Here is a 14,289-nt window from a genome sequence, read left to right on the forward strand (position 1 = left end):
TTCAAAGATGATGGAGAAAGTCAGTCTTGTGTCCTGCATTTATCCTTGTTCGTTGGGTGAAAAAGAAAAACTCAATAAACAAAGTAAAAAAAATGTGACTATCTTTTTCCCCCCACAAGGTTTCTATAGATATCACAGTATCGAGGCCACAATAATCGTGATATAAAAAAAAATAAAATATCTTGACAGCCCTATTTCATGGTACATGTGGCTAAAGTGTGTTAGAGATCTGGATCTTGATTATCCCTGCGATTCGTTTGCTCAATGGAAAAGGAGTATATATTACCCATGTATATTGTAATTTTTTTGTAATTGTATGCAATTTAATTTTTTTTTTTTTTTTGGGGTGGATGTGCAAAATGTAATGAAAAAGAAAACGTATTACATTCAAGTTAAAGAATTTTGATACGAATGTGTTGAAATGAATGTGATAACTTTTCTTGTACATTTTTATTATTTTGGAAAAATTTTACATATAAGGTCAGGATCCAATCCAAATTTCATACATTTTCTTCAGGAGACTTTAGGACTAATGCACCAGTTTGGTGAACATTAATAAAAAAGCATACAAGGCTTGTAATGCATTTTTTTTTTTTTTTTGGAGTATACAGTTGTTGATTACTGAATAAATGGTCTGCATACTTTTGTGCATTACTGTTGTAAATTTTGTTCTGGACAATTTTAAGAAAAGAAGAAGAATTCTCGGTCTGCGCAGCGCTGCATGAAGTTGAGCACACCTATTCATTTTGCAGTTGATAGTGTCGCCATAGAAATGCACAATCCTCTCGTAATTAGGCTAGCTTAATTTATGACATGTCTAGAACGCAGCATTCAGCTGGGCTGCGTTCAGCCCCAACAAAACGTTGCACAAGGTTTTTTAAACAGAAACGGTGATGCGTTGAACACACTGTTCTGATGACGCAAGAGTTGCAACTATGGCAGCTGAGAAGGCCATTATTTGTGTTCTTTGTGAAGAATTTTCGGAGCCATCTATTTAGCCTCACATACTGACTTTATTTGTAGTTCATACGGTTTTAATACCCTGTATTTTCTTTCTCATTTTTAGGAAAAGCATAATTACCATTGTTTATTTCTATACCAAATGTCATTCACTTGCAATGAAGCTAAAAATATAAACAACTACATCATTATGTTGATATGCTATATTTTTACAATAAAACTTATGACAAACATGTCTTCTAATATCCTCAGTTGTTACGTATACCGAGCTGCAACGAACACATTTGTACATTATTTTCCTTGAAGCCATTGTGCGAGTTCACTTTAATTCCGCGTGCTTTGTATACATGTTGCTGCTGATTGGACTGCAGTTCTGACACACCCACCAAACAAGAGAAAAAACTCATCTCAAACCCCGTTGCACACCGTTTCCAGGAAACATGACGTTCAACCCGGAAACCGTAGCAAAACGTTGCGCACCGTTTTGAACTTGAACATGCCCCTGGTCTAACCCCAATCAAACACACCTGCACAAGCTAATCAAGACATTTCAGATTACTAGAAAGCTACAGGCAGGTGAGTTTGATCAGGGTTGGAACTGAACTGTTTTCCTTGGATCTTTAAAACCCCATTTTACAGAGGTTGATTTTGCAGCAACACTTATTCGTTTTAGTTTTGTGCGCTTTGCTGTCTGTTTATCCTGACGCATCAATTCAGTGCATTTTCCAGCAGAGATCGCAGGCTGGGACGATGACGGCTCGAGTGTGTTTCTCGTTGACTGCTGTTTTTTTGTGTCTGTTCGGATACTTGAGCATAACTCATGCTATTCAAAGACGAACCACAGGTGAAAAGATGTTAATTTCATTACAGAACCTGAAAAAATGCAGAAATTAGTGACCCTCAGACTTTGAAAGTAATCAACGGTTTATGAATGAGTAGTAGGATTTAAAACCCTTTTGATTTGAAGCAGACAAATATGTATAATGTTTGTATTTTGGTTTGAGACCCATTGCGCAAACCCCAGATTTACAAATCCTGAAACCGCACTCCCTGGCCTCCCCTAATGATCCTTTTGAATTCTCTAGTGGACGGTTTCTGTCCGGCGAGGCTGACGGTCGTGCCGTCCCATCGAGGGTGTTCCTCTGATGAAGACTGCCCTGGAGGGCACAAATGCTGTCGATTTGACTGTGGGCCTGTTTGCGTGCTGCCCGTTTTCAGTGAGTTTCAGTTAATAATGCATGTTAAGGCTAAAAAAAACCCCACATACACGTAACGCACTGAATTCAATGTAAGTTCTAAGCAGAGACTTTGCCTTTTTGTTGTCGTCCCCTAAAGTCAGCTTGAATTCATCCCTTAGGATGGTTTTAAGGACAGGATGGCTTTACAAAATAAAGAATACTTCGAACAGTGGTTCCAGTCCTGGGGACCCCCTGTCCTGCACACTTTGCATGTCCAACCCCCCCTATTTAAAATGCCTGATTGTGATCATCAGCTTGTCAGGAGTGCGATCCATGAACTTGACTAACAAGTTGATGATCTCGATCAGGTGTGTTAAATAAGGGAGACATGCAAAATGTGCAGAGCAAAGGGCTAGAATTGAGAACCACTGTCTTGGAATATATTCATTCTGTAGGTAAAATTGCTATTCATGCTTTGAAGGTTTTGTTGTATGATTTGAGGATCCCTGGTCCATAAGCACAAACTAAAGCTGACTATCTGTGTTCACGCAGTGAAGCCGGGTCAGTGTCCCATACCGGAAATGATTCCACTGTGTGCTAAAAGCTGTTTCCATGATGGCCAGTGTCCTGACACACAGAAATGTTGCCCAACCACCGGTGGCTTTGCATGCAGTGAACCACGTGGTCAGGAAAGAGGTCAGGCAAGTTGTCAAGGAAGCGGCTCTGGTCAGGGCGCCGGACAGGGAAGCGGTTATGGCCAGGGCGCCGGAGCGGGACAGGGAAGCGGTTATGGCCAGGGCGCCGGAGCGGGACAGGGTAGCGGCATTGGTTTGGGCCAGGGAAGCGGTTATGGCCAGGGAAGTGGCCAGGGAAGCGGTTATGGCCAGGGTGCAGGAGCGGGACAGGGAAGCGGCATTGGTTCGGGACAGGGAAGCGGTTATGGCCAGGGAAGTGGCCAGGGAAGCGGTTATGGCCAGGGTGCAGGAGCGGGACAGGGAAGCGGTTATGGCCAGGGAAGCGGTTATGGCCAGGGCGCCGGAGCGGGACAGGGAAGCGGCATTGGTTCGGGACAGGGAAGCGGTTATGGCCAGGGCGCCGGAGCGGGACAGGGAAGCGGTTATGGCCAGGGCGCCGGAGCGGGACAGGGAAGCGGTTATGGCCAGGGCGCCGGAGCGGGACAGGGAAGCGGTTATGGCCAGGGAAGTGGCCAGGGAAGCGGTTATGGCCAGGGAAGTGGCCAGGGAAGCGGTTATGGCCAGGGTGCAGGAGCGGGACAGGGAAGCGGTTATGGCCAGGGCGCCGGAGCGGGACAGGGAAGCGGAGCTGGTCAGGGAAGTGGCCAGGGAAGCGGTTATGGCCAGGGCGCCGGAGCGGGACAGGGAAGCGGTTATGGCCAGGGAAGTGGCCAGGGAAGCGGTTATGGCCAGGGTGCAGGAGCGGGACAGGGAAGCGGTTATGGTCAGGGCGCCGGAGCGGGACAGGGAAGCGGTTATGGCCAGGGCGCCGGAGCGGGACAGGGAAGCGGAGCTGGTCAGGGAAGTGGCCAGGGAAGCGGTTATGGCCAGGGCGCCGGAGCAGGACAGGGAAGCGGTTATGGCCAGGGCGCCGGAGCGGGACAGGGAAGCGGTTATGGCCAGGGCGCCGGAGCGGGACAGGGAAGCGGCGCTGGACAGGGAAGCGGAGCTGGACAGGGAAGTGGAGCTGGACAGGGAAGTGGCCAGGGCGCTGGAGCTGGTCAGGGAAGCGGGGCTGGTCAGGGCGCTGGAGCTGGTCAGGGAAGCGGAGCTGGACAGGGAAGCGGTCAGGGCGCTGGAGCTGGACAGGGAAGCGGTCAGGGCGCTGGAGCTGGACAGGGAAGCGGTCAGGGCGCTGGAGCTGGACAGGGAAGCGGAGCTGGACAGGGAAGTGGTCAGGGTGCTGGAGCTGGACAGGGAAGCGGAGCTGGACAGGGAAGTGGTCAGGGCGCTGGAGCTGGACAGGGAAGCGGAGCTGGACAGGGAAGTGGTCAGGGCGCTGGAGCTGGACAGGGAAGCGGAGCTGGACAGGGAAGTGGTCAGGGCGCTGGAGCTGGACAGGGAAGCGGAGCTGGACAGGGAAGTGGTCAGGGCGCTGGAGCTGGTCAGGGAAGCGGAGCTGGACAGGGAAGTGGCCAGGCAAGCGGAGCTGGACAGGGAAGCGGAGCTGGACAGGGAAGTGGCCAGGGCGCTGGAGCTGGTCAGGGAAGCGGGGCTGGTCAGGGCGCTGGAGCTGGTCAGGGAAGCGGGGCTGGTCAGGGCGCTGGAGCTGGTCAGGGAAGCGGGGCTGGTCAGGGCGCTGGAGCTGGTCAGGGAAGCGGGGCTGGACAGGGAAGCAGTCAGGGCGCTGGAGCTGGACAGGGAAGCGGAGCTGGACAGGGAAGCGGAGCTGGACAGGGAAGCGGCCAGGGCGCTGGAGCTGGACAGGGACAGGGAAGCGGAGCTGGACAGGGAAGCGGCCAGGGCGCTGGAGCTGGACAGGGAAGCGGAGCTGGACAGGGCGCTGGAGCTGGTCAGGGCGCTGGAACTGGTCAGGGAAGTGGACAGGGAAGCGGAGCAGGTCAGGCCGCTGGAGCTGGCCAGGGAAGCGGAGCTGGTCAGGGCGCTGGAGCTGGTCAGGGAAGTGGACAGGGAAGCGGAGCTGGACAGTGAAGTGGCCAGGGCGCTGGAGCTGGTCAGGGAAGCGGGGCTGGTCAGGGCGCTGGGGCTGGTCAGGGCGCTGGGGCTGGTCAGGGAAGCGGAGCTGGTCAGGGAAGCGGAGCTGGACAGGGCGCTGGAGCTGGTCATGGAGCTGGACAGGGCGCTGGAGCTGGACAGGGAAGCGGTCAGGGCGCTGGAGCTGGACAGGGAAGCGGTCAGGGCGCTGGAGCTGGACAGGGAAGCGGTCAGGGCGCTGGAGCTGGACAGGGAAGCGGAGCTGGACAGGGAAGCGGTCAGGGCGCTGGAGCTGGACAGGGAAGCGGAGCTGGACAGGGAAGCGGTCAGGGCGCTGGAGCTGGACAGGGAAGCGGAGCTGGACAGGGAAGCGGTCAGGGCGCTGGAGCTGGACAGGGAAGCGGTCAGGGCGCTGGAGCTGGACAGGGAAGCGGAGCTGGACAGGGAAGCGGAGCTGGACAGGGAAGCGGCCATGGAAGCGGAGCTGGACAGGGAAGCGGCCATGGAAGCGGAGCTGGACAGGGAAGCGGCCATGGAAGAGGAGCTGGTCAAGGCGCAGGAGCTGGTGAGGGCGCTGCTCAGGGAAGCGGCCAGGGCGCAGGACATGGCAGCGGTGCTGGACAGGGATGCGGCCGAGGGAATTGTCATGGATGTGGCCAAGGTCAATGTTGTGGTCAGGGACATGTTAATGGTAATTTAGCATAATATTTTCTGGAGATCTTTTCCACTCCTTCATTCAAATGGCATGTTTTCCCTTTTTGCTCATGTGGTTTAGAATTTCTGTCTCTACCACCTCAAATTAAAAAAAAATAAAACTGCTTGATTTGAAAAGTTTGTTTGGTGTCATTTGCCTGTTTTCTCATAACCGCTTTCGGGCATCAGTGCTGTAAGTTCCTCTCCCTGAGTACTGGACAATTAGGTTTTATTTTTTTGACTCCAATTTAAACTTTTTGTATTAAACTTTATTCTTGGCAGAGCTGAATAGTCTGTAGCCATTACTCCAGTCAGAATTCATTATATTATGCCGATTTGGTGCTCTAGAAACATTTAATGAATGCTGAAAACTGTTTGGGTGCAAGCAATACTTCCATAAGCTCTTGTGATTCTTCTAAGGCAATATGTTAAAGACAGCATGTTTCTAAGGCTACGTCCACATGAAACCGGAAAGATGGCGTGTTCAGCTTTATCCACTCTGGGATCCGCTTTCAAAAAATTGTGGTTTCACCTTCCGAAAACACTGGATCTGTGTGGATGACATTCCTATCCGATAAAAAAAAAAAATTGTGCCTCTTCACAGAAACGTGTGGACGGGGCCTAAGAGACGTTGATTCTTAAACCATTGTTTTTGTATAGGAATAGCTTAACAGGTGTTACAGGTCAAAAACTTATTGTGGACCTGTGGATTTCAAATCGGAATAAAGCCTGGCGTATTTGTGAAAATATACTGTTTAAACAAAGTAAAAGAGGCTCTATTTAAAATGTTTCATGGTAGGGGTGTCGCGATATAACTGTGATATTCAAAGTAACGATTATTGATAGTGTTAATTTAGTGTGTGACAATATACCGGTATTGGCAACAACCCCAATATTTAAAATGAACCGTTCTCTTATGATAACCCCACATGTAAATACTCCAGCGCCACAACCTGGTTGAGCTCCCAGGCGGCAGTATTGTGCCTTAACGCTGACACCTGTCACACAAGAAGACGACGCAGCCACTCTGAGGAGAGTCGAGTTCATCAGAGTAAATTGCCCTTATTTTGCTAGTCCTAGACTGGGAAATGTTATATTAACCTGTTAACAGCGGTTTTCTGTGTTCATACATTTAAGTAAAGGGTGATTATTTAATCAGTACCACATTTTCGTTACTCGTTTTTGTATTTGTAATCATGTGCGTAGTCACACTTTATTTCGTTGTTCAAAACTATTAACAGTTACTTGATTAAAACTGATCTTGAAAAACTGAGCAAACACATTACTACATTAAACTTGTAAAATGTTAAGTTGATCGCAGTGCCATGCACTTAATGCCTCATATGCAGTCATTCTTCAATAAGGTTCATTAGTTAACATATATAAATAACATAATATTGAACAATATTTCCACCGCATTTATTAATCTTAGTTCATGTTCATCTCAGCATTATGCATTATTAAAATCTCAAGTTGTGTTTGTAAACATTAAAGTACTGTGAACTAACATGAATGACTCTATATTTATTAACTTTAACAAAGATTAATAAATTGAGTAATGTATTGTTCACCGTTCATTCGTGTTAGTTAATACGTTAATGTTAACAAAACATCTTATTGTAAAGTGTTACCATTAATATTTATTCATCATACTGTTGAACTTGGCAGTATTTTCTCTCTTATTTCATAGGAGCTTCAAAGATGATGGAGAAAGTCAGTCTTGTGTCCTGCATTTATCCTTGTTCGTTGGGTGAAAAAGAAAAACTCAATAAACAAAGTAAAAAAAATGTGACTATCTTTTTCCCCCCACAAGGTTTCTATAGATATCACAGTATCGAGGCCACAATAATCGTGATATAAAAAAAAATAAAATATCTTGACAGCCCTATTTCATGGTACATGTGGCTAAAGTGTGTTAGAGATCTGGATCTTGATTATCCCTGCGATTCGTTTGCTCAATGGAAAAGGAGTATATATTACCCATGTATATTGTAATTGTTTTGTAATTGTATGCAATTTAATTTTTTTTTTTTTTGTTGGGGTGGATGTGCAAAATGTAATGAAAAAGAAAACGTATTACATTCAAGTTAAAGAATTTTGATACGAATGTGTTGAAATGAATGTGATAACTTTTCTTGTACATTTTTATTATTTTGGAAAAATTTTACATATAAGGTCAGGATCCAATCCAAATTTCATACATTTTCTTCAGGAGACTTTAGGACTAATGCACCAGTTTGGTGAACATTAATAAAAAAGCATACAAGGCTTGTAATGCATTTTTTTTTGTTTTTTTGGAGTATACAGTTGTTGATTACTGAATAAATGGTCTGCATACTTTTGTGCATTACTGTTGTAAATTTTGTTCTGGACAATTTTAAGAAAAGAAGAAGAATTCTCGGTCTGCGCAGCGCTGCATGAAGTTGAGCACACCTATTCATTTTGCAGTTGATAGTGTCGCCATAGAAATGCACAATCCTCTCGTAATTAGGCTAGCTTAATTTATGACATGTCTAGAACGCAGCATTCAGCTGGGCTGCGTTCAGCCCCAACAAAACGTTGCACAAGGTTTTTTAAACAGAAACGGTGATGCGTTGAACACACTGTTCTGATGACGCAAGAGTTGCAACTATGGCAGCTGAGAAGGCCATTATTTGTGTTCTTTGTGAAGAATTTTCGGAGCCATCTATTTAGCCTCACATACTGACTTTATTTGTAGTTCATACGGTTTTAATACCCTGTATTTTCTTTCTCATTTTTAGGAAAAGCATAATTACCATTGTTTATTTCTATACCAAATGTCATTCACTTGCAATGAAGCTAAAAATATAAACAACTACATCATTATGTTGATATGCTATATTTTTACAATAAAACTTATGACAAACATGTCTTCTAATATCCTCAGTTGTTACGTATACCGAGCTGCAACGAACACATTTGTACATTATTTTCCTTGAAGCCATTGTGCGAGTTCACTTTAATTCCGCGTGCTTTGTATACATGTTGCTGCTGATTGGACTGCAGTTCTGACACACCCACCAAACAAGAGAAAAAACTCATCTCAAACCCCGTTGCACACCGTTTCCAGGAAACATGACGTTCAACCCGGAAACCGTAGCAAAACGTTGCGCACCGTTTTGAACTTGAACATGCCCCTGGTCTAACCCCAATCAAACACACCTGCACAAGCTAATCAAGACATTTCAGATTACTAGAAAGCTACAGGCAGGTGAGTTTGATCAGGGTTGGAACTGAACTGTTTTCCTTGGATCTTTAAAACCCCATTTTACAGAGGTTGATTTTGCAGCAACACTTATTCGTTTTAGTTTTGTGCGCTTTGCTGTCTGTTTATCCTGACGCATCAATTCAGTGCATTTTCCAGCAGAGATCGCAGGCTGGGACGATGACCGCTCGAGTGTGTTTCTCGTTGACTGCTGTTTTTTTGTGTCTGTTCGGATACTTGAGCATAACTCATGCTATTCAAAGACGAACCACAGGTGAAAAGATGTTAATTTCATTACAGAACCTGAAAAAATGCAGAAATTAGTGACCCTCAGACTTTGAAAGTAATCAACGGTTTATGAATGAGTAGTAGGATTTAAAACCCTTTTGATTTGAAGCAGACAAATATGTATAATGTTTGTATTTTGGTTTGAGACCCATTGCGCAAACCCCAGATTTACAAATCCTGAAACCGCACTCCCTGGCCTCCCCTAATGATCCTTTTGAATTCTCTAGTGGACGGTTTCTGTCCGGCGAGGCTGACGGTCGTGCCGTCCCATCGAGGGTGTTCCTCTGATGAAGACTGCCCTGGAGGGCACAAATGCTGTCGATTTGACTGTGGGCCTGTTTGCGTGCTGCCCGTTTTCAGTGAGTTTCAGTTAATAATGCATGTTAAGGCTAAAAAAAAAACCACATACACGTAACGCACTGAATTCAATGTAAGTTCTAAGCAGAGACTTTGCCTTTTTGTTGTCGTCCCCTAAAGTCAGCTTGAATTCATCCCTTAGGATGGTTTTAAGGACAGGATGGCTTTACAAAATAAAGAATACTTCGAACAGTGGTTCCAGTCCTGGGGACCCCCTGTCCTGCACACTTTGCATGTCCAACCCCCCCTATTTAAAATGCCTGATTGTGATCATCAGCTTGTCAGGAGTGCGATCCATGAACTTGACTAACAAGTTGATGATCTCGATCAGGTGTGTTAAATAAGGGAGACATGCAAAATGTGCAGAGCAAAGGGCTAGAATTGAGAACCACTGTCTTGGAATATATTCATTCTGTAGGTAAAATTGCTATTCATGCTTTGACGGTTTTGTTGTATGATTTGAGGATCCCTGGTCCATAAGCACAAACTAAAGCTGACTATCTGTGTTCACGCAGTGAAGCCGGGTCAGTGTCCCATACCGGAAATGATTCCACTGTGTGCTAAAAGCTGTTTCCATGATGGCCAGTGTCCTGACACACAGAAATGTTGCCCAACCACCGGTGGCTTTGCATGCAGTGAACCACGTGGTCAGGAAAGAGGTCAGGCAAGTTGTCAAGGAAGCGGCTCTGGTCAGGGCGCCGGACAGGGAAGCGGTTATGGCCAGGGCGCCGGAGCGGGACAGGGAAGCGGTTATGGCCAGGGCGCCGGAGCGGGACAGGGTAGCGGCATTGGTTTGGGCCAGGGAAGCGGTTATGGCCAGGGAAGCGGTTATGGCCAGGGTGCAGGAGCGGGACAGGGAAGCGGCATTGGTTCGGGACAGGGAAGCGGTTATGGCCAGGGAAGTGGCCAGGGAAGCGGTTATGGCCAGGGTGCAGGAGCGGGACAGGGAAGCGGTTATGGCCAGGGCGCCGGAGCGGGACAGGGTAGCGGCATTGGTTTGGGACAGGGAAGCGGTTATGGCCAGGGAAGTGGCCAGGGAAGCGGTTATGGCCAGGGCGCCGGAGCGGGACAGGGAAGCGGCATTGGTTCGGGACAGGGAAGCGGTTATGGCCAGGGCGCCGGAGCGGGACAGGGAAGCGGTTATGGCCAGGGCGCCGGAGCGGGACAGGGAAGCGGTTATGGCCAGGGCGCCGGAGCGGGACAGGGAAGCGGTTATGGCCAGGGAAGTGGCCAGGGAAGCGGTTATGGCCAGGGCGCCGGAGCGGGACAGGGAAGCGGAGCTGGTCAGGGAAGTGGCCAGGGAAGCGGTTATGGCCAGGGCGCCGGAGCGGGACAGGGAAGCGGTTATGGCCAGGGAAGTGGCCAGGGAAGCGGTTATGGCCAGGGTGCAGGAGCGGGACAGGGAAGCGGTTATGACCAGGGTGCAGGAGCGGGACAGGGAAGCGGTTATGGTCAGGGCGCCGGAGCGGGACAGGGAAGCGGTTATGGCCAGGGCGCCGGAGCGGGACAGGGAAGCGGAGCTGGTCAGGGAAGTGGCCAGGGAAGCGGTTATGGCCAGGGCGCCGGAGCGGGACAGGGAAGCGGTTATGGCCAGGGCGCCGGAGCGGGACAGGGAAGCGGTTATGGCCAGGGCGCCGGAGCGGGACAGGGAAGCGGCGCTGGACAGGGAAGCGGCGCTGGACAGGGAAGCGGCGCTGGACAGGGAAGCGGCGCTGGACAGGGAAGCGGCGCTGGACAGGGAAGCGGCGCTGGACAGGGAAGCGGCGCTGGACAGGGAAGTGGCCAGGGCGCTGGAGCTGGACAGGGAAGCGGGGCTGGTCAGGGCGCTGGAGCTGGTCAGGGAAGCGGAGCTGGACAGGGAAGCGGTCAGGGCGCTGGAGCTGGACAGGGAAGCGGTCAGGGCACTGGAGCTGGACAGGGAAGCGGTCAGGGCGCTGGAGCTGGACAGGGAAGCGGAGCTGGACAGGGAAGTGGTCAGGGTGCTGGAGCTGGACAGGGAAGTGGTCAGGGCGCTGGAGCTGGACAGGGAAGCGGAGCTGGACAGGGAAGTGGTCAGGGCGCTGGAGCTGGACAGGGAAGCGGAGCTGGACAGGGAAGTGGTCAGGGCGCTGGAGCTGGTCAGGGAAGCGGAGCTGGACAGGGAAGTGGCCAGGCAAGCGGAGCTGGACAGGGAAGCGGGGCTGGTCAGGGCGCTGGAGCTGGTCAGGGAAGCGGGGCTGGTCAGGGCGCTGGAGCTGGTCAGGGAAGCGGGGCTGGACAGGGAAGCAGTCAGGGCGCTGGAGCTGGACAGGGAAGCGGAGCTGGACAGGGAAGCGGCCAGGGCGCTGGAGCTGGACAGGGAAGCGGAGCTGGACAGGGAAGCGGAGCTGGACAGGGAAGCGGCCAGGGCGCTGGAGCTGGACAGGGAAGCGGAGCTGGACAGGGCGCTGGAGCTGGTCAGGGCGCTGGAACTGGTCAGGGAAGTGGACAGGGAAGCGGAGCAGGTCAGGGCGCTGGAGCTGGCCAGGGAAACGGAGCTGGTCAGGGCGCTGGAGCTGGTCAGGGAAGTGGACAGGGAAGCGGAGCTGGACAGGGAAGTGGCCAGGGCGCTGGAGCTGGTCAGGGAAGCGGGGCTGGTCAGGGCGCTGGAGCTGGTCAGGGCGCTGGGGCTGGTCAGGGAAGCGGAGCTGGTCAGGGAAGCGGAGCTGGTCAGGGAAGCGGAGCTGGACAGGGCGCTGGAGCTGGTCATGGAGCTGGACAGGGCGCTGGAGCTGGTCATGGAGCTGGACAGGGCGCTGGAGCTGGACAGGGAAGCGGTCAGGGCGCTGGAGCTGGACAGGGAAGCGGTCAGGGCGCTGGAGCTGGACAGGGAAGCGGTCAGGGCGCTGGAGCGGGACAGGGAAGCGGAGCTGGACAGGGAAGTGGTCAGGGCGCTGGAGCTGGACAGGGTACTGGAGCTGGACAGGGAAGTGGTCAGGGTACTGGAGCTGGACAGGGAAGTGGTCAGGGTACTGGAGCTGGTCAGGGAAGCGGAGCTGGACAGGGAAGTGGCCAGGCAAGCGGAGCTGGACAGGGAAGTGGCCACGGCGCTGGAGCTGGTCAGGGAAGCGGGGCTGGTCAGGGCGCTGGAGCTGGTCAGGGAAGCGGGGCTGGTCAGGGCGCTGGAGCTGGTCAGGGAAGCGGGGCTGGACAGGGAAGCGGTCAGGGCGCTGGAGCTGGACAGGGAAGCGGGGCTGGACAGGGAAGCGGTCAGGGCGCTGGAGCTGGACAGGGAAGCGGAGCTGGACAGGGAAGCGGCCAGGGCGCTGGAGCTGGACAGGGAAGCGGAGCTGGACAGGGAAGCGGCCAGGGCGCTGGAGCTGGACAGGGAAGCGGAGCTGGACAGGGAAGCGGTCAGGGCGCTGGAGCTGGACAGGGAAGCGGAGCTGGACAGGGAAGCGGTCAGGGCGCTGGAGCTGGACAGGGAAGCGGAGCTGGACAGGGAAGCGGTCAGGGCGCTGGAGCTGGACAGGGAAGCGGAGCTGGACAGGGAAGCGGTCAGGGCGCTGGAGCTGGACAGGGAAGCGGAGCTGGACAGGGAAGCGGTCAGGGCGCTGGAGCTGGACAGGGAAGCGGTCAGGGCGCTGGAGCTGGACAGGGAAGCGGTCAGGGCGCTGGAGCTGGACAGGGAAGCGGTCAGGGCGCTGGAGCTGGACAGGGAAGCGGTCAGGGCGCTGGAGCTGGACAGGGAAGCGGAGCTGGACAGGGAAGCGGCCATGGAAGCGGAGCTGGACAGGGAAGCGGCCATGGAAGCGGAGCTGGACAGGGAAGCGGCCATGGAAGCGGAGCTGGACAGGGAAGCGGCCATGGAAGCGGAGCTGGACAGGGAAGCGGCCATGGAAGAGGAGCTGGTCAAGGCGCAGGAGCTGGTGAGGGCGCTGCTCAGGGAAGCGGCCAGGGCGCAGGACATGGCAGCGGTGCTGGACAGGGATGCGGCCGAGGGAATTGTCATGGATGTGGCCAAGGTCAATGTTGTGGTCAGGGACATGTTAATGGTAATTTAGCATAATATTTTCTGGAGATCTTTTCCACTCCTTCATTCAAATGGCATGTTTTCCCTTTTTGCTCATGTGGTTTAGAATTTCTGTCTCTACCACCTCAAATTAAAAAAAAATAAAACTGCTTGATTTGAAAAGTTTGTTTGGTGTCATTTGCCTGTTTTCTCATAACCGCTTTCGGGCATCAGTGCTGTAAGTTCCTCTCCCTGAGTACTGGACAATTAGGTTTTATTTTTTTGACTCCAATTTAAACTTTTTGTATTAAACTTTATTCTTGGCAGAGCTGAATAGTCTGTAGCCATTACTCCAGTCAGAATTCATTATATTATGCCGATTTGGTGCTCTAGAAACATTTCATGAATGCTGAAAACTGTTTGGGTGCAAGCAATACTTCCATAAGCTCTTGTGATTCTTCTAAGGCAATATGTTAAAGACAGCATGTTTCTAAGGCTACGTCCACATGAAACCGGAAAGATGGCGTGTTCAGCTTTATCCACTCTGGGATCCGCTTTCAAAAAATTGTGGTTTCACCTTCCGAAAACACTGGATCTGTGTGGATGACATTCCTATCCGATAAAAAAAAAAAAATTGTGCCTCTTCACAGAAACGTGTGGACGGGGCCTAAGAGACGTTGATTCTTAAACCATTGTTTTTGTATAGGAATAGCTTAACAGGTGTTACAGGTCAAAAACTTATTGTGGACCTGTGGATTTCAAATCGGAATAAAGCCTGGCGTATTTGTGAAAATATACTGTTTAAACAAAGTAAAAGAGGCTCTATTTAAAATGTTTCATGGTAGGGGTGTCGCGATATAACTGTGATATTCAAAGTAACGATTATTGATAGTGTTAATTTAGTGTGTGACAATATACCGGTATTGGCAACAACCCCAATATTTAAAA

General features: G+C 50.8%; 1 protein-coding gene across 1 annotated transcript in view; it reads left to right on the forward strand.

Annotated features, from left to right (window-relative positions):
• The window catches only part of LOC127952699 (myosin-7B-like), a 78,434-nt gene extending 64,907 nt beyond the window's left edge, over positions 1 to 13,527 (forward strand). Inside the window, exon 7 of the mRNA XM_052551368.1 lies at positions 11,966 to 13,527. Coding sequence (XP_052407328.1) covers positions 11,966 to 13,393 — 1,428 coding nt within the window. The 3' untranslated portion in view covers positions 13,394 to 13,527. The remainder of the gene's footprint in view (positions 1 to 11,965) is intronic.
• The last annotated feature ends 762 nt before the right edge of the window (positions 13,528 to 14,289 follow it).

Source organism: Carassius gibelio, chromosome B3 (genome assembly GCF_023724105.1).
Source record: "Carassius gibelio isolate Cgi1373 ecotype wild population from Czech Republic chromosome B3, carGib1.2-hapl.c, whole genome shotgun sequence".
Lineage (NCBI taxonomy): Eukaryota > Metazoa > Chordata > Actinopteri > Cypriniformes > Cyprinidae > Carassius > Carassius gibelio.